General features: G+C 39.7%; 1 protein-coding gene across 4 annotated transcripts in view; it reads right to left on the bottom strand.

The window, feature by feature from the left end:
- Positions 1-14,443: 14,443 nt before the first annotated feature.
- LOC135986278 (cadherin-6) overlaps positions 14,444-21,206 on the bottom strand; it is a 50,329-nt gene continuing 43,566 nt past the window's right edge. For 2 of the 4 annotated variants that reach the window (XM_065630213.1, XM_065630215.1), the window contains 4 exons: positions 19,999-20,120; positions 19,078-19,195; positions 18,739-18,990; positions 14,444-14,934 (listed from right to left, as the gene is read on the bottom strand). In XM_065630213.1, coding sequence (XP_065486285.1) covers positions 14,444-14,934; positions 18,739-18,990; positions 19,078-19,195; positions 19,999-20,120 — 983 coding nt within the window. Of the gene's footprint in view, positions 14,935-18,738; positions 19,006-19,077; positions 19,196-19,998; positions 20,121-21,206 lie in introns of all 4 variants that reach the window. The other 2 variants (XM_065630211.1, XM_065630214.1) reach the window with 2 other exon arrangements.

Genomic DNA, 21,206 nt, shown 5'->3' with positions numbered 1-21,206 from the left:
CAGCGCCTTCCCCCTGAGCCCTCTGTTGTCACTGGCTGCTGTCAACCAGAGGTTTTGGTTTCAGTGTTGTGAGAAACCTTAGGCAATCTCACACAATGCAAGTGAGAAAATGTCAGCCCCTCCGATGATGCAGCCACTTTTCCTGATCATCATGATCGTATGAGAGCGCTATACTTAGTTATATCGATTTATCTCTGAGAGCTCTTTCTGCCACATAAATCTGATCGAAAATCTTTAAAGATCTTGCCCCAGAAGGCCACTATGTTTTCTTTCCCAGTAAAAAGAAGCAGTGCCAGGAATTAATTTCTCAAAGTTGCAGCTAGAATGGTCCATTTATGAGGCAGGACTGAGTGCATCTCTGTTTTACATTTTGAAACATTTAAGATCAGCGCTGCACTTTACGATTAACCTTCACATCTAAGCAGTACTACAAAGAGCTGTAGCTGTCTCCTCTATCTATCTTTCTTAGTTCAAGAGACTTGGATGAAGAAAATCACCTTTCTTTTAGATGGGGGAATTTGAAGGAGCATTGTGGTTATTGTACCTCAAGCCTTAAGTACAATAGATACCACATTATAAAGATAATATTTGTGCCACTCTAGTTAAAAAGAGTGGTCATCCTTCCCTGATGAAACATTTCTTTTAAAGTAACTAAAATGACTTAAAAAATAAATAAGTATTCAAAATTAAGAATCAATTCTTTCAACACAGCCAGAGCTAAGGAAGCACAAAATACAAATTCATGCTAATTCTCCATAGAATTATCAACAAGTCTGAGTTATAAACTGTGTCTTTATGCCTGGCAGGCTAATTTCTTCTAGCATATATAGAAGTAAATACAAGAAAACACAAGAAGTTTGACCTCTTGTTTTCCCTGACAAAAATACTTTTTTGAAAAAAGTAATTATTGAGACTGAATTATCTGTAACACAGAAAGAACCTGTTTGTGTAAACATATACACATGTGTGTTTTAGCCTGTTCAGGTACAGAATAGCTTGTATGATGGGGATATAAATGTTTCAGTAACACTAAAAGTTTGGTAACATTATTACTTTTTACTCTTTAATAGCCTGGTGAATTATTCCTTGGCTTGTTCTGTCACTCTGCACAGATGCGTCTGTCTGTCCACCCACTGTAATAGGAGATAGGGAACTTAATTTCCTTCTCCTCTTTTTTTCTTCAAACTGACTCCAAGACTTTTTACAACCAATATATGCCAAAGCACCATTTATTCATTAAAACTCTGCAGCCCAGTGCAACTTAAATATAATTACCGCACAGTAGAACAAAACTAACTTCAAAAAAGCAGGACATGGCAAGCAACATCTGATTAGACAAGCATCCTCCTACAGGTGCAGAACCATTGGCAATAAAGAAGGATATTACATTAATCCAGGACGTAATAGGAAATTAAACAGGCCAACATTTTTTCATTTATTGCAGAGGGATACACGAGTATATTTTTATGGAATCAGTTTCAAAGAAGTGGGTGCTGTAGTTGTCCCCTCAAATGAAGCAAGTTTGTGAATATGACATTAATTGTGTTAATGAACCCTGGACTAGAGTATGTTCACATGTTTGTGAGTTCTCTCCCAAGCTACTTTGTCCAAGTATTCTTATTCTGACTTTATGGTAAATGACTCAAAGTTGCTACAGGAATGGATGAGAATCTAATGCAGTAAAGCATTGGTGTTTTTGAGGACTGGAATGGACAGTGCCTAACACTACATGTGATGGTTTTGTCACAGGTATAAACTCTCACACCTGCAGCATATCAGCATGTTTTCGCAAGCATGGAAGTATTTTTTTTCAAATAAAAGACTGATTAGAATTTGAATTCTTGTCCCAGAGTTGAAGAAAATAAGGCACAAGTATTGCATATTTTTCATTTTAAACACCAGGACTAGTGCCTTTAGTTTCAGTGAACTAACAGGCTGAATAACCATAAAATACAAAAAAAATCTAAGTCATTTTCTGAGCCCCCATCAAGTTCTAGAGACTAACTCCATAATTTTTGAAGCAGTCTTTGGATTTCTCAGTTTCCTTTGATCAGCTGTTGTGTGGCTGTGATACAAATGGTTCGGGTTTGTGTGAGAGATGTAATATGGCCTCTAACCCTTTATGACAGTCCAAGTTATATTTCTGTCAGGAACAGCATTTCTCCAGATGACCCTCAGTACTCCTTTACATGTTCTGCACTGTCAATCCCTTTTTGTCCTTAGGTGAGACAAACACAGACATACTCTCTTCTCCCTTTTCCATGGTTGGCACCAAGGGGATGGAGGGGTAGGAAGAGAGCACTAGCTGGCCGCAGTTTTCATGAGGAAAAGGGCTTCCTAAAACTATTTCCTGGGCCTTCCTTTCAGCATTGGAGCAATGATATTTGTGTCTCCCTTTCCTGTACTCAACACCCCTCACACCAAATGAAAAATGTGTCTTATTTGCTAAGGAGCCTAGAAAGAGTTCTGGTGGCCTGTAACTCACTGTTGTCCCAGAGAGACCGGGCAGTGGGAAGGCAATCTAAGTGGAAAGCATTTTTGCTTGAGCAACACTAACTCCAATGATGACAGGAATAACTTGTTTGCTAGCAGTACTGCACATAAAGAAAAGGTCTTTTGGACCTCACCAACAATTAAAAGGTACCTAGTGAGTGCACAGAGCTATGTACATCAGTGAAATGTGAATAATCCATTCACACTTGTAGGAGTAGACCAGAATGTGGGCTAAGTACCCAGCAGGGTTTGAAAATACAAGATGGAGTAAGATGCTAAGACTGGGTAATCATTAGCATAACAGAATTATATGTATGTAGTTAGTATATAGTGTAAGTTTGCAGCTCAGCTTTGGTCCCATTGGTCTAGAGGCTGGCTACGCGTTCCTGCCCTGGCAGGGGGATTGGACTAGATGATCTTTCGAGGTCCCTTCCAATCCCTAACATTCTGTGATTCTGTGATTCTGTGATAGGTGGCCAGAACTAGCATGAAGCAAGCACTACCTGCAGCAGGGACATGAACTTCCAGTGGAGAGGAACTGAGAGAGAGAAGGGAGACAGTTGATAGGATTTGATGATGTCTCAGCTGACATACAATGAGGGGTTATTTTGGCTTTGTAAGGTAATTGTTAACAGGCAATAAAATGAAATGCTGCAGTCTCGGGACAATGTTTTATGTGATCCTCCTGCCAGAGGTCTTTGTTTGCATGTGGTTATTTTCTTTCATAGTCCTCGGGAGCAACATCTATACTCCGAGTCCCTTTGTCCTCTGCTGTACTTCATGCTGGTCATCAAACTGTTAACTTGTATTGTCTTTCAGGAGTCCCATTTCACTCCTGCCAAAATCAATGATAAAATTCTGACTGTGCAAGTGAGCAAGCCGGTGAGCCAGATGGATATTTGGTATCAAAACATTCGAAATGCTCGTTCTACAATAAAGAGCTATATGAAGTATTTGCTCTAAAGACAAGTACCAATCTCTTGTCTCCAGGGCATTTGTAATCAATATTATATTACAGGTTGATTAAATACGAAGATATTAGAACGGTGAATCTCAAAGTGCAGTTTTGACTTTTCTTTGTTACTCAAAAACAACTGTAAAAAATTCTTTAGAGAAATGTTAACAATACCAGAAAACAGCAAAATAGCGTCATAGTTACTATTTCTGCACGTGCAAACTTGGCAAGGGGGAACACTCATTGTTGGATTGGTATCTGGTAGATGCTGTAGGTAGGCAGAATATTATAACCTTGCACGCTCAATATTTTGCCCATTTATCCTGCTCTCTGTGCAAGTAGATAGTAGAACATGTGGAATAATTTCTACACAACATTTCTTAGATTAGTGTCCAGCATGTGCACAAAAGGTGGTTGCATCTCAAAAAGCTGATGGCATCTATGGGAAGCCAAATAGAAATGTATAAATCTGTTGTCTTCATAAATACGTAATAAGCGGGGTGTCTGGTACGGGAAACTCTAGATTTGGTACATTTGAGACTGTGACAAAAAGTGGATAAGCAAGAGAACAAAGGCCATGTGAAGAAGTATGGCTGACCCAACCATAATTTGGAGCAGTAACAGGTGGCTTGGCCTGCTTTTCACTGGATTCCTTTTATCCCTTTAGGCTTTCTGTCTTTGACAATAGGTAGTAGGTTCATGCCGATCTGAACATGACTGTTAGCACCTGGGACGGGTGTGAGGAGGAGATAGAACCTGGATCCATACTCTAACTATAAAAAATCTGGGCCATCAAAATGTGCAACAGTGGCAAGACAAAGGTGCACCTAGCTCTGTTTTGTTTGTTCTGACAGGGAAGTCTTGGCATGTGGTGGGGGGTGAAAGTACACCCTCTATGAGCCACCAGTCAGCAGACTGATAGGAATGCTGTGTCAGAAACTGAGGCATTTGGACATCCCCTTTTTCCTTCTGTCCCTACACTGGCTTCTTCATGCCTTTACTTACTAGAGCTCTTTTATTCAGTCCTCTTTTCAATGACTTGTTACCAAAGTTTAGGTTTGTTCTTTGGGGGCATTTTTGGTTTTATTTTATTTTATTAAAGGAGGTTTAAGAGTTTATTTGTTCTAATAAGCTGGAGCTGTAATTGGGAAACAGGTTAAGCTTGCTTCCAATTAAGATAATTGACATGAAATACCCAATTGCATCCTGAGAGAGAAAGAAATAAGTTCCCTGGCTGAGTTGTAGAAGAAAGCAGCTTTGTCTAACAATGTAGGTAGAAGCAGATGTTTAGAAAAACATGTAAAAACTATCTGGAGGGGATTTATTCACTTGTTTATTAATTAAGATGCATGCATGAGCAGACAGCTAGCAAAGTTCTGAGTTAAGAAAGGCAAAGTTCCAGCAGGGGATACACAGAAAGCTGTATATGGGTGATTCTGTATGTGTTTGGTGTGATTGTTGTGGTGTGTGTTTGTTTGTTTGGCGGTGGTGGATTTTTGTTGGTGTGGTTTTGGTTTTTTTGAAATGATGGAGGAACAACCCCAAAGCTCTTTGGAAGATTCGGGGCAGTATGTCTTCCTGACTCCCTGGCTCTGTTTTCCTGATCCTAGTAAGTTTTTTCTCTTTTGCTTAAATAAAGTAAGATACATATTAAGGTCCTATCAGGCCATGAGTATCTCCACAGTTAGTAAAAATACCCATGGGTTTGTGCACTCTATGGTTTGCTAAGGTTAAAATACGTGTAATGAGTACTGGAGTGATGCTGAGAGAGTGAGTGATGGGTGGCTCCTGACAATGCTCATGTTTGCTTTCTAATTTGTGGGGAATAAGGAAAATGGAATCAGCCTTTCTGATTGGAGGGACAGAGGTGCTTGGGGATCTGGTATGGGGACAGACACTGCTGAGGACCTGTTAGTTGGTGTGGTCAGTCTGGAGAAATGAAAAGGTAGAGTGTGGGCATTTTCTAGATAACTGGCTGTGCTAATAGCAGGGAAAGATGTAGTAGTGCTGGTAAGTAAGAGGAAAGCCTTCAAAGGCTTTGGGTAAGAATCTGTACTTTTTTTTTTTTAATGTTTGTACCTTGTCCAACAAACTTTTATTTCATTTACAGTGTCAAAAGTAACATTAACTGATATTGAAATTGGAAGGACCAATGTTGAGCTCACTTGGCTACTCATGTAAGCAATTTTTATGCAAGTATTAAAGAATTGGTTAAAGTTATTGCTTTTTTATTTAGTTTCCATATTTGAGCTGACCTTGAAATTCAACAAGGACTGGTTAAACTTTTTAAAAGTAGGAGACTGTAGGCTTTAATAGCTTGTCTAGCTGCCTTGTTTCTGTAATGACTTTCATAGTATTAATGAAAGGTGAATATTGGGAGGTTTGTACTTTGTGTGTTGCTTGTTGGGGGCCAGAGTTATTTTACATGTGTGAGACTGGTAAATTAATGTCTGAGAATCAAATATGTTTTCTGGCTGAAATGCTAGCCTTTAGCGGTCTTTTCTTTGTGATCGAGATGCTCTTTGATATAGTAAATCAAACAAGAAGAAAATAGATTTGGCAGATTCCTCTTTCACATAAATAAAAGTGGTAGAGTCCTTCTGTTCTGCATCTGGCACTCAGAACCTCCATACACATGAAAGTTTGCAGAGCCTGGGCCATCTCTCAGGAGGTGGACAACCAGCATTTCTGCTGCTGCTGCTGTCTTTGCCTAGAACATGAGAAGCACAAGTTGTGAAATCATGTAAAGCTGCACTGATGCAAAAAGCAAGAGCCAAGAGATGGGGTAACTGCTGCTGCTCTGTGCTGGCACCTGCAAGTGCAGGTCCTTACCGGAGTGTGCCATCCTCTATGTACGGGGCAGTGCTTTGTTTCTGCAATTGGATGTTCAGATAATGAGATGGTTAAAAATAAACACTTTTAATTGCTATGTAGACCTATGTACTTATAGCCTTCTGATCTACCACTGCATGTCTAAATAAGCTGGTTTCTTGGGCTGTCATACTGAAGCTTTCTTCTGCGGGTCCACCAAAGGTTGCAGGTGGATGTTTAGGCTAATTCCTCTCATTGGTTACAAAAGAGCACTGGAACAGGCTCCCCAGGGAGGCAGTCACAGCCCTAAGCCTGGCAATATTCAAGAAAAGACTGGACAATGCCATCAGACACATGGTGTGAACTGTTGGGTTGCCATATGCAGGGACAGGAGTTGGACTCGATGATCCTTGCAGGTCCTTTCGAACTCAGGACATTCTGTGATTCTAAGTTACTCCATTCTTTTATAAACCACATACGGGTTTCAGTGCTAAACGCGTTCCTTTTTGTGGTTCATTCTAACGCTTTTGATGAAGTACAGCTTTGCTGTGACCTTTCACACTCTTTTCTTTGTCCTTGTATTTAGGAAGAAATCTAAACATGTTGGAATTTCTGGAGATGCAGTCATATATTTTATTGAGGAAGTGTTAAAGTGAATAATTTTTCTGGAGGTTGTTTACTGTATGTAAAAAAGATATTGCAAATGACATTCAGACTTTCCATGAGTGAACTGAGCCTTTAAATCTTTTTTGGATCTCATACAATGAAAGGCAAATAACTGAACCGTCCTATTATAATTTACATGACCTTTATATTCTTCAAGGAAGGTATTCCACATGCTTTACTTTGACAAAGCTCCTGCTGACTTTCTGGGAAACCTTGGCTAGTCAAAATTTGGCTTGTGATCATGGACCAATATCATCGTCATAGTAAGCGTCGCTAAATGATGTCATCTGAAATAATATCACTCTTTTGGAAGGCCTCACTGCTGACAGAGTAGTGATCCTACTGCTCTTACAGCATTTTGCAAGCCAGACACTTAGAAATGGCATTTAAAAGACTGAGTCAATTTACCCTTGTGTCTTAACGTGACTGCAGAATCTTTTCAAAGGCTTATCTTTATGATAGTGTTGTAAATACAAAACATAGCTGGAGATAATTAGGAAAAAAATAAACAAGTTAGAAAAAACAATTTATTAAGTAGTATCATATAAATAACTTGTTACAAAAATCAATTTGCAAAAAGGCAAATTCACTCTGTCCGTGAGAAATTGTTGTTCAAATTGGTTTCTCATTAAATCCTTAAGTTTCATTTCCCCCTGCCCCCCACCCCGCAAAAAGAAGCCAGTACAGTGAATAGGACATATAAGGGAGAGAGTGCACACTTGCCATCTGACCATCACAAACTGCTCATCCACGCTGCAGAAGAGATAATCATTCCAGCACGGGTCCCTTTGCAACACAGGGAAGCTTGTAGATGTAAATCTCTTGGGTGACCAAAATGTTATCACCCACGAATGTCCCTCTGTGCTGAGCAATGACCAGATCCATCCGATGCTGAGGGTCCCTCGGCACAACCAGGGGGTGACATCGCAAGAGACTGTGTGGCTGGAGCATGCCAGCAAGTTAATCTTCCCAGGTGGCAGCATCAATTTCAATTTATGCTTGGAAGTATTTTTAATTAAAAAAAATCAATACTGAGAAGCATTTATTTTAAGGGTTTAAAAATCACAAATTGCAATAGGAGTTTGCCAGATTGATTTTGCTCAGTAACACAGTTAAGATGCACATAGCATTTATTATAAGGCCATTCTTTTAAGTTTAATTTTTCAAAGCATTGAAAGTAATCACAGATTTAAAACAGTACAGTGATTCTGATGAGTTTTTTTCTGTGTCAAAATCCAGAAAAAATTTGTGTTTGCGGTGTTCTTTCTTTGTTATGTTCACCTGAATGCTTAATAATTCTATACATTTGTTTCTTTAATAAACACTAAAGTAATAGATCATAGAAAACTAAAAGCTTATAGAAAGTGTCTCCAGATATATTTACATAAATAGTGCAGTCTCATAGGAAAGGTCAAAAGCCCATGGGAGTGGAAAGGATTTCTCTATATGCTGGACTTACGCATTGTCAAACTAACTTTGTGGAAGGAGAAATTTGAAGTTAGCAGCAAAAGACACATGCAGGAGAAAAAAAAAAGAATAAGAGCAGGTTCTGTAAAAACTCCTTTGAAATCCAGTAACTCTATGTGTAATATAACAACTTTGTGGTTTTTAAGTGCCATGGGCCTGCCTTGCACATGACGAATTACCTCCCTTTGTCCCTCCTGTAAAATTCACTTTTTGTTCTTTTTCCTGAAACTCTCAGTTCTCTGACTCTTTTACTCCCTCTAATCCCAGCCATGGCTTATGGATACCTACAACTGAATTTTATGAACTGTTTGGTAAAGTGTTTAGGGTATGACAAATCCAGGCCTGGGCTGTAAAGCATAATATTGCAAAACAATGGGCAGGATCAAGATTGGTCCAACTGTGCCTGAATAAAACCACTGAGGGGAGAGACTGACATTAAAACATTGTGTGGGCTGCTATATTTTTCGCTGCCTTCTGAAGCAATGCATGAGGCTGTGGACATTAAATATGCTTTTGTTCCTCTTCTTTAAGTACAGAAACAAGCTTGAAAAAAACAAGTCATTCTGAAGACTAAGCTGAAATTCAAAAACATTGTGGCTTTAACATTTATTGGAGGCTGCTGTTTCATGCATCCAGAGGGGTTGAAAAAAAACCCCTGCCTTTCACAACTGATGACATAGTTCATACTCATTAGAAGTAGCGTAATGACACTTAATTTGTCAGCTCTCATATGACAAGGGAGCTCAGATGGCAGCATTAATTGAAACACAAATGGGCAGGGGATGTCAGCATCCAGCTGGGACAGTGGTCTTCTGAAACACTTCAATTCTACTTATAACCAACAGAAACATGGAGATATTCAAAACAGACGGTGGCAGGAAGAGCTAGCATGATAGTGTTCACAGAGTTACCTGCTTAGAAACACTGTCCATAGTTCACCCTGCAGAAGGCCATCAGGATAGATCTGCCACAGAAATTTAACACATTTTAACAGTAATCATGCTAAAGCAACTTTCTTTCCTAGACATCTGCAGAGAAATGGCCTAGATTTAATTTGCTTGGTCTGAAAAAGATGATGTCTTCCTTCCTATCCATGCAAATCTCCTTCTGGCTGCTATAGGAAACCTGGAAGTGTTTGAAATAACTGTGCACTGTTGGCCCTGCTGAACATGGATATGTATGGTTTTGAAACACGGCCAGCTTCCAATGTTTATTATTTCCTTTCTTTTTATTCATTCTGTACATGTGCAGACACATATTGCCAAAGCCATTTGTCCCTGCTCTACTTCTTTGTGACTATTCTGCTTTTTATGGTATTACATTTATTCACTTCATTGTTTTTTGTGGGATTTTTTGTTTATTTTGTGACAGAGAAATGGAAATGTTGTGCCTTGTACTGTAGCTTGCTACTTCCAAAACAGGATCATTTGAAGGTTGCCTCTCCCATTCACATTCAACAGCTGGAAATGCCTGTCCATAGAATGAATTAAGACAACTAACATAATAAAAAAATGGAAAAAAATTCATGTGTTTCTTAGTACAAATTTAGAAAATATTGGTGTTGGTACAGGTGGAGTGTTCTTCTTCTACTCTAAATGTTTCCCAGCAGTAACTGAAAAACACACACAACTTGTTTTTCTCATGGTTAGATATATCTCTGTTGATGTCTAGGTTTGGGGACACATCCCAGTCCTGTGGTGCTGTCGGTAGAGTCCTGTGGAAACCCCCAAATTCCCTTGTCCAGAACTTGCTGCAAGTTTCCACATCAGCTCTCTTCCAAGCCCTTGTCTGCACAAAGACAAGTCCTGACACAACTGCATTGGAGACACGTGCTCTTGTGTCTCCCAGTACTGCCGTAGGAGAGAATTTGTTTTAACTTGAAATAATAATTCTTTTGGAGTAAAAAACCAATCATTTTTCTGGAATAAAGTAGCTGTTTTGGGAGTTGGGATGAAATGGCTATACTAGAAACCTTATTCAATTTCAAGAGTAGAGATGTTGTTCTACAGCAGCAAGGCTGGAAAACTCTCCCATGTAAACATGTCCCTGTTTCATGTTAACTCCACTGAGTTCCTTGGTATCTTTTAACAGATCCCCTGTTGCTAGATCAGATGCTTTTCCAAATTAAAAGCCAACTGCATTGCTCATTTCTCTACCTGACTTAGCTAAACATACTAATAATATTTTTTTCTTCTCAAATAGGTGTGATTGTAAGAAGAGCAGGCTTAAAACAGCCTTGAAACCCACTTCATAGCTTATAGTCTAGCATTTTTTATCTATAAATGACAATTTAAGCATTGTGTGAAAGCATTGTTAAATACTTATTTCTATCATCTAGCACGCCAGCATGCAACAAAGTGCAAAGAAATACTTCTGTAAAGTTTTGTATTCAGTGCAATATGGCACTTTCAATATTTAATATGCAGTACTGATTTTATAAATTGCACTTTGTGGTACTGCCAAGCAAGAAGAAAAGACAGAATTGAACTCCTCTTGCTGTGTGAGAGATGCTAAATCTATCTAATTTGCAGGAAAGTAGACCTTAAAACCCAGATGCATAAATAATAATTTGGATGTGAGTTTGCCTTGAATTTTCTTATAAGAATCCATTTGCTATTCAGGAATCCTATTTGTGGTGACATAACATGATTTTATATATAATATATTTACACAACAGACATGAGTAGCCACTCTATTATTCACTGTGTCACTCAATGGACAACATAAAACCAGCTTTCAGTTCAAAGGGAAACAAAAAAACTGAGAAACTTGAGCTTGGACTGCTACTCACGATCACTAAATCAGACAAAATCACTGTGAAAACACAGGAAAGTAGTTACAAGATCAGTGATTCCCCTCCCTTGTTATCCCACCCCAAGGAGTGACCAATGCAATGACCTGCAGTGTGGCCTGGCACTTTCGGGGTGCAGTGACTGTTTTCAGCCAAGCGAGGGTGGCTCCCTCTTCCCTGCAAGCCAGGGGGTGGTTCTCAGGGCCGAATACATGCGTGGTTTCACAGCCACTTCTGCTGTTCCTTCCACACAAAAATCTGTTTCCTCAGGAGGGGAAAGAGAGTTCGCTGACTTGCTTTGGGTGTCCAACTTGACTCTGAGCTTCAGGTGATTTGCACCCCATGCAGGAAAGGGTGAGACACAGGTGTGTAGCGGGGAGCAATTTGGAAGAGCCCCCTGAGGGGTGAGCTGTCTCTGCTGATTCTATGAGGAGAGCAGCCCGAAGTGGGGGACCTGTGGCAGGTGATGCTGAGCATCTGCTGCTCCTCCATGTATCTGAAATCCAGACAGCCCCTCCTGTGTGTCAGACCCAGGTTTCAAATAGGTTGCCTCCTGGATGCTCAAGGAGGACATGAAGAACTAGATTTTCAAATACTCTTAAAATCTTAAATTACAGAGGAGTCTTGAGGAAGACATTAAAAATGCCTAGTTGTGCAATTACCACTGCAATGGGTATGACAGCCCCAGACCCACCAAGCGATGGGGTTGGGCACCTTGCCCTGCTGGATTGAAACACTGTGAGAGGACTCCATCAGTGAAACTGGGGGTTCAGCTCCCTTTGAAACTCTGGGTTCCTCTATTCTGAAACCCCATCTAATCTATCATGCTGGGCATCTGCGAGCCATTAGCTTCCTTGCCCTAAACCTGTAAAAGTGCGGTGTTCCCCGCTGCGAAGGAGTCCTTCGGAGTCCTTCCCAGTCCCACGCAGCACTGCAGCATGGCTGGCTCATCCTCTTTGCTGTGAGCTGGTTCGCAAAAGCTGAAATGATGTTGTCATGCTTGTAAAAGTCTAATAGTCGAGAATCTTACTTCTCTCTTTATTTAACTCTCTAGGAGTAATGAATTCCAGGGATTAATTTTTAATCCTTTTTAATTTTCTGTTTATTAATTTTTTTCCCTTCTCTCTTTATTTCTAAATTGGAGCTGGCGTTTAGTTTTTCAGACTGAATCATTTAAGATTTAGGGGAGGGGAAAAATGGATCCATGCCTATAATTCTTGTATTAAATACTGTTTCAAAATGAAATACATGAAATGAGTTATGTATGAGGTATATTAAAAAAACAAAAACAAAAACAAAAACCCCACAACCTTCTTTCCTTGGCACACTGCCATGTGCTGTGTACCTACTTTGAGAGCAAGGGTTGCTTTTAGCTCCTGAAATTGGATAAGCCCCATGGCAGCCCATTATTTTTATCCAGATTGCCTCTCCTAGATGGCTGGGTTTGTAGAGCAGCAACTGCATGCATTTGACAAACCAGCAGAAATACTGAGTGGTGCCCAAGCTGTAAACAAAATCGTTTTCACCTGAGACTACGGCATCTTCTTCCACCCTAGCCCTGAACAAAAATTACTTAGCTTGGCAAAGCAGATGACCACACACAAACACACAGGCTTGTGTTTAAAATTTTGTCTTTTGGTGAACTCCTTAACAATGCTGGCTGAGTAGTTTATTAAAAAAAAAGAAAAAAAAAAAGGGTTATAGTTATAAACCCTTCTTTTCAGGCCACTGGAATGACAATTGAAAAAAGGGTTGTCAGGCATTGGAACAGGCTGCTCAGGGAAGTGATCGAGTCCCCATCCCTGGAGGTGTTTAAAAGGCATTTAGACAAGGTTCTCAGGGACATGGTTTAGTGCTAGAGTTATGTTAGGTTATGGTTGGACTCGATGATCCTGATGGTCTCTTCTAACCAAAATGATTCTCTGATTCTATGATTCTTGTTTACTTGTGCATTCAGGGCTTGAATCTGGGAGGAAAACAAAACAAACAAAAAACCCAAAACCAACCAAACCAACAAAAAACATGAAAAAAACCAACCACCCAAAAGTATGAGAAATTACTTCATCTGGCCGAATGCCAGCATTTTCTATCTGTAAAGCATTTCCAAATGACTTATGTAATTCTTGCAACACTCTGATGAGGTAGGCAGTATTTCCCCACTTCACAGATAGCAGAACTGGGCAGATAGTCAATCGGGAAGGCCATGACAAAAAAAAGTACTTTCCTCCTTTGCAGTTGCTTCTTTTGCCGTAACAGGCAACAGGTGGCAGTCACCTTGAGGCTACTACTCCCCTCCTGCACATGAGAACAGGCAGAAGTAGATGGATATTAAAAGCCTGACTCCCACCTCCCCAGCATAGTGGCTGGCCATCACTGAACTGGAAAAAGTACCAAGAAAAACACAGTTATGATCTGCTCCTTCCACCAAGTCATAATCTAATCTGGAGATGGATTAGATAACTTTCCCCATACCACAAGGCAAGTCTGGCTTAGAACTGGGAAACCATCTCAGAATTTGATATTGGGGCTACTGACTGCACACACATGCACACGCACACATCTCTCCAGCAATGCTAGGTCAGAAGTATATATACATAGCAGTCAACGAACTATATATATGTGTGTGTTAGTATGATTCAGTGCATTGGGGGCAATAGTGAGTTCTAGAAAAACATTTAGATTTAAATGACCATTAGGCCTTTCTACCCTCCTCATGAGTAAAATGCATGTTTGATGTTTTTTCTCGGCTTACTCTACTTGTATAATAAACCTCCATTCCATCACCACTACTTTTGACTATAATACATAGGGTAAACTAGAGTACCTCATTACATTGGGATGTGCAATACACAATTGACAGAGCAGTCGTCTGAGCTGAATAGTCTGAATATAAGTAAAAAGAGCAAGTGAGCTTAAACAGTAATATACTCCAATTTACAATATAAGCAGAACAAGTGAAAATATTGCCCCCCGTCTGATCCTTTTTTCCCTTCCGCTACTGCCGTGGTTGTAAGATCGGCTTGATAAACTGGATGCACTAAAAATAAGAACTTTGCCTCTTGGAAGCTCATAAAATTATGCTAGAAAAAGCTTTCTGACGGCTGATCCACACGGACTGCAGTCATTAGACAATTTGAATGGGTAGAACAGAGCACCCTTTCACACAACTGTGGAGAAATAGAAAGAAATAGCCACTTCACATATCTTAATGCTGTTTCTGATTATGAGGAAGGAAGGAAGAAAAAAAAAAAGGCAACGTATTAAGAGTCTTTGTCACTGTCCATTGCGCCATACATATCTGCCAGCTTTTTAAACCGAGGCCCCCAGTCACTGAGGTAATCGTAGTCCTGATCTCCGTCCGTAGTCATCGACTCCAAGGAGCTGAGTGACTCGGCCACAGAACCATTACCTTCATATGCGTAAGTTGCTAATGAGTCATATGGGGGTGCTGTTGGATCTGTATCATTTTCCTTTAACCTTTGGTTAATGAAATCTCTGACATCCGTGTTATCTCGTGCTGTTGCAGTCCGTCGTGGCACAAAAAGTGTTTCTGGCACAATGTCTCTGCGTAATTTATTATCGTCTATGGCTTCTGGATTCCTCAGGGTGCCGATATCAAATGCCTGGGTGTCTTCTTCTCCACCACCTTCATCATTATAACTGACAATGTTGTCTCTGATGTCTTCTTTAGAAATAATCAAAGGCTCTTTTTTCCGCTGCCGTCTCAGTGCTGCAAACAGCACCACTGTAACTGGAAACAAAAATAACAGGGGAAGAGAAAGGGAAAGGTTTATCCTGAACTCCATTAAAACCAAGAAGAAATGCTGCAACTCTGCTCGAATTCAAAGTTTTAAAAGATGTGTTGCAAAACTGCAGATGCGCATGTCAGGTTTTCAGACTGTGCATGCTTTGCCTGTGGGTACCCTGGGAGATGAAATGGCATGGACATGCACTGGAAGAAAAGGAGCCGTCAAGCTTATAAGAAGCCAAGTGGAGTATCTTTCTGTCAGTAGGCACATTTTTACTCAGTCATATAGCAATTTTGTTGCCTTGAGAACAAAACTAGTTTCATGATAGTTGGGAAGGGAGAAACACTTTCTCCAATATAACTAACATCAGGTGTTATTTACCTTGAACCTCTGGTATGAGATGTGCTTTGTGCTATGGACAAGGCTAGTATGTACTGGGCTATGACAATAGATCAGCAAAGCTGCATTTCAAGATAAGTAAGTCAGTCTTCCTCTGGAAAAAAACTAGGAATATGGAGTGGATTTTTAGCCAGCAAAAAGTTCAAGTTTTATTAACCTCTCTGGTGTGTTTTTACAATCTACATCACCTTAAAAAACTACATGCCTTAAATCTTAGGCTGATGAGCTATGGTAATGGTATTATTTAATCTGCCAAAGGCATGAGATTTCTCAAACAGATAATTTAATGCCTGTCATTCTAAAGTGTGTGTGTATGTGTACGTATATATATCTACATTTCATTTATTTGGAGGGCAGGAACTCTTTCCAAGGGCGTGATCCAAATTTAAATATTTTTACTCAACAATGATCCCTGGTATTGCTGGGGAAGTGGGCATAGATAAATGTAGGAGTAGTTACATTTATACAGTCCTAAAATTACATTTGATCCTTTGAAGGCAACCATGAGACTGATGTGGCCCCCAGTGAAAATGAGTTTGACACCCCTGGCATAGAGGGTAGGAGGGGATATGTTCAACACGTTATTTCCTTTAGAACCTAATTTCAGATTTCTCAGCAGGATACTACCTTAAGATGGTTAAATTACTGAATATTTACAAATTAACAGCAGCCAGGAGCTGCAATGTATTACTACTATCACTGCTGCTTTCATAGTCTGAGGTCCAGAGTGCTCAGTATTTCAGCTCTGCTGTGCCAACTCTGAGAAAAGACACATCTTGCTGTCTTCATAGATTTTTCATAACAAGATAAACCAAATCAGAAAATGCCTAAACATATGAGATGATAAGGTGGTTCAAAATTATCTTTCATGTCAGCTGTGTTTCCAAAATGGTGAGTCAAAGCACAGTAACTGTTTTTGGCGCTCCCTTCCTCATTTGTAACCCTGTTAAGGGCAATACCAAGGACTAAGGACATCCCCAAAACAAGATTTTAGCCCCCCCACCCCTTTATTTTTTTATGATGGACTCCCTTGCAGGTTTGCTTAGAGCAAGATGCTATCTGTAGGTGTGCTCAAGCATGCTGTGGAAGAGTCTCATACTCTTTCTCTTCATTGACTGTAGAGGGATCCCAAGAAGATAGGATAAAGTAGGAAAATGCTCTAATTCCTGCTGTGTCATATTGCCATCTGTTAATATGAGTTGAAAGGATATAAGTGAGGTGGCGAAACTGAAGGAATAGGAGGGTTGGTTCAGAGAGGTGGTAGATGCCCCATCCCTGGAGACATTCAAGGCCAGGCTGGACGGGGCTCTGAGCAACCTGATCTAGTTGAAGTTATCCCTGCTCATTGCAGGGGGGTTGGACTGGATGATCTTTGCAGGTTCCTCCCAACCCAAACTATTCTATGATTCTATGATTCAGATGGTGAAAGCTTCAGGCTCTCATGTTAATAGTGAAGATTTACATATAGTGTCACGTAAGGGTCCTAATCTGAGTGATACTTTTTTGTGCTGCTATGCAAAAATACAGTAAGAGATAATTCTTTTCCTTAAGAGCATAAACCTGTGACACTATATGGGGGTGTTGGGGGGGAAGTCTATGTGAGAGAACAGAACTAGCTGAAGAAAATTTTGGAGAACCTGAAAAACACAGTGTTGATTTTGAATGGACTTCTGGAATAGCAACTGGTAGAATGATCTGAGAATGTGTAGGAATGAAGGGTTGCTGAAGTATCTCATTAGTAAAAAGGGTGTTACACAGAATATGCAAGGATGAGACTTTGTTAATTATGTCACATCTCTGATACCTGGGTTTTCTTATTTTGTGCTGAACTTGCAGGCAAAAAACCTCATTAGAAATTGTATGTTAAAGTACATCACCTCTATTTGCATGTCAGTGTTTAACAGTATCTGAGGCCTCTTGATAAGCTGCTAGACTTACTCAAACTGCAAATAAACCTAGGAATTTACAGTCACTTTTTGTTGCTGCTAAACTTTAAGTTGTGGTTCAGGTCTGCCCAGAGTATTGTTTTTCACTCAGTACTGGTTGCACATGCAAACCCTGCAACCAGCCTGAAAATAGAAAATTATATAGCTGAGTTAATTCAAAATCTGCTTATGTTGCATGGTGGCGTGAGCAGTAATTGACATAAAGTGCTGCTTAGCACACAGAATCAATTATTTTCGATTGACATAAAACAGGAAATCGTTTAATGTCAGATTGATATTAATGAGCACAGTTGTACTAACGAGTGCAAGGCTATCTGCAGCATTAGATTTCTTTTTCTGGGAAGGAACTGAACACAAAGTGAGCTCAGGCCTTAAAGGCGATGACACTGTGTTTTGAAAAATGAATTTAATGGTGAATTAAGGGCAAGGTTGTTATTGTGGGAATCTTTTCTGTAAATGGGATAGTGCTTGTTTGAATAATCCATGACTATATTGTTAAAGTCTGAGAATCACAACATGATCTTTGATCACTGGAGAGAGAAATTTTATTAACAGTAAAGATCAGGATGATTCTGCAGTGGTGATGAGCATGTCCAAGGAACATATGAGTATGACAGCAAGAAATGGAATCACTGCAGAAACATTTTTTCACTTCCTTGACACTACTGCTATAAAATCGATTTGATTCCCTTCTTTCCTGGCCAGACACTAAAGGTGAACTAATAACATCTCTGGAGAACTGCCTAGTTCTCTGCAGATGATGGCTAATGGCTGAGGGATCCATCACTGGTGCTGTAGAAGGGGGCTGGTACCTGAGTAAGAAGAATCTGAGAGGTGTTGCAAACTGTCTTTATTTTTATAAAAAAAAGTTGACCACTTGTAAGTGCTGTAGCCAGAGATCTATACATTCTCCACATTCAGGATCCAGCCTCTTCATATTCACAGGTTCCTGAAAGGGAGGACCCTGCAGCTTTTGAGAGAGTGCTTTAGTAGCCACCCCATTTCAACATCCTTTTTCCAGCAGAACAGAAGCACTAAGGCTTGTTTCTCCTCAGTTTAGACATGGGAACTTAGTTGTTTAAAACGAAGTTATCTGGCTTTCTATGGTCAACAGGAAGAGATGCACAACTGCAGAGGGTGATCAATCTGGTCCACCTCAGATACAAATATGGGATTGGAATGAATGTCTCTCTACATGTGCCTGTCTCTTTCCATTGACCAAAGGGTGGAGCCCAGCTGCCTCTTCTTGCTTGGACATTGCTAACTTTTAGATAACTAAGATTATTTAGGATGTGTTCTGTACACCTTATCTGTAGCAGCCCTCAGAGGAGGAAATACAATAATAGAACTGCAGGATAAGACAAATATGTCTTTGCTTTGCTCTTGTCCTAGCCTTGGTATAATCACTTGTAGAAATGCAAAATAACCATGAAGGGAACAAAATATCTCTGAGCTACTTACCAAGTAATATAATGATACAGAGAAGAATGGCAATAAGAGCCCCAGTGCTAAGACCAGTAGGATGAATCAAGGCTTCTGCATTACAGGACAGCATCTTTCCTCGATGGTCACAAGCACATACTCGAATAGTCACCGTTTCAGTGCTGCTCTGGATAGGGTAGTCATTGTCTGATATTACAACTGGTAAGAAGTAGGTACTCATTTCGTGCCGGTTATATCTGTTTTTTCGGGTGAAAATCCCTGCTGTGTTGTCTGGAAACATAAAGTACACATTAAATCTTCACCTGAAGACTGAAAGCAAGGGTGAGATAATAAAGAAAAGTCTTCCTAGAAATTCACCTCTGTTGTCCTGTAGTGTAAAGTTTGAGCTGCTGGCTGCCTCAGGAGCTAAGGAGAATGAAAACTGATGTCCACTGTAAGAGTCATCTTTATCAACAGCACTTAATGTTTGTATCAGCTGAAACAATAAGAAAAAAATTAACTGCAAAGTCAGTGGACCTTACGCTTATTTTTTTACTCTAGGATTGTAAAGTAATCTTACTGTATTCATATATTTTTCTTCTGCTTTAAAGCAGCTGGTGCTGCTATGGCGAGCTTAACAAAAGTGATGTGTGTGCTGGTGATGCTGTTTAGGATCATCATGCTATTGCATTACATACCACCAGCCAGTAATGTAATGAATTTGAAAGTTGGTGGGAAAATCATGTTGAATTCAAGAGCAGGCTTGGATTGATGCCAGTCCAGATGGGTAGGAAACTTTTACATGTTACAAGCAATAGAGATGAAAGGTGAGACAGTCCAAGATGACTGTTTATTTATCTACCCAAATTTCCTGTCACAGGAATTGTTTGGATGAATTTTCCAAATTATCTGCTACTTTGAACCATTTAGTAACGGGACTGGTAAAGTGAGAGTTATCTGTCAGGAAATAGTTATATCACAGACAGGACCTGCAACAATTATGGACCTGAAACTTTTTGAAGGAGACAGTGGAGGAGCCTCAATAAATAGAGAACCACAGAGCAAAACTGAATCAGGGCTGACAAGGTGCAGTACAGAAAACAACAGTGTAAAACATGCTGTCACGTTAGCTGCAAGAACACTAAGTGTAAACAGATACTGTGCAGCCACTGTCTATTTTAATTTTGCAAAACCAACAGTTCGATGCAATGCAAAGTACACTCCTTGATGAAGTGATGCAAGAGTAGTAGAAAACTCAATTAATTTGGAATATTTTCTTAGTACAAGCAGAAAACACACCTGTTCCGCCTTCGCATTTTCACAGACGAAGGTCTCATAAAACATGGCAAACTCTGGAGCATTGTCATTTACATCCAAAACCTTAATGAACACTGGGACACGACTGCTTTGTTTTGGGTTGTCTGAAATGATAAAACCAGAAATAATAGAAATTTTCTTTAGACCAGCTACTGACTCCATGCAGGAAAAGAAAAGGACAGACTTAGGGGCTCCTTGCCTCAATTCTTCTCACAACACTCCACTTATATTCTGTTGATTTCTAGGGAATGTGTTACAGGGTGAACTCCAAAAAATTGTGCTTTGTTATCATTACTCTGATTTTGTGTAAGCTATGCAGTTAAGATTAGACGGGAGCCCAGGATTTACAAATTCTTTTGAACACTCCAAGTATGATTATGAATCTATGTATGATGCATATAAGTAATACTGGAATTAAACAAAATCTATTTATTAACCTAACTGATACAATTTGGTGAAACAAAGTTTCTAATACATATTCTCTTTCTTAACTCTGAAACAGGAAGACTGAAGAATCATGAAGATGGGACTGGATGTTTTTTCCATCTCCACCTGTGATATATAATAATCTGACCCCTGCAAATCTTGTGACACGGTTCCTTAAGCTACCATGATTACCATTATGTTATATAAATAGTAACTGTGGCTGTGATCACAGATATTTTCTAATCTGTTGAGAATTGATTTGGCTGATTTCTAGACTTAACACTAAAATGTATCAGCTGAAGAACATAAGCATTACATAGAATCTGCAGATCCCCATATGTAAGCATGTTTTTTTCCCTATAAGGACTGTATAGTGCCAAGAGATTGAATTTGACAAGGATATTCCTGAACATAGTGATGAAAATATTGTCATCTTTCTAGATGAAAATTGAAACATTTGGAAATGCACCTCATATTGTATAGACTATTCCTTTTTCTGTTTCAAGGAGACAGGTTTTAGTCATGAAGATACAGAAAATAAGGAGGAAAGGTAACAGGCAGAAACCTCACGTGGGAGCCGTGAATGGTGAAATAGGCAAGATTCTGAGGCAAAAAGTCACATCATGACAACCATCAAATCCTAAAAGGTACAAGACCTGCCCTCAAACCAATTTGTCATCACTGATCAAAAGAAAACCAAGAGACTTTGCCAGGACCTGATTTGTGTCCTTCGTGCTCCATATCACACACAAAAAAATATCTAG

The sequence above is a fragment of the Caloenas nicobarica genome, chromosome 2, assembly GCF_036013445.1.
Source record: "Caloenas nicobarica isolate bCalNic1 chromosome 2, bCalNic1.hap1, whole genome shotgun sequence".
In the NCBI taxonomy this organism is placed as follows: Eukaryota; Metazoa; Chordata; class Aves; order Columbiformes; family Columbidae; genus Caloenas; species Caloenas nicobarica.
Note: the sequence above shows the minus strand (reverse complement) of the source record. Positions and strands in the feature narration are given on the sequence as shown.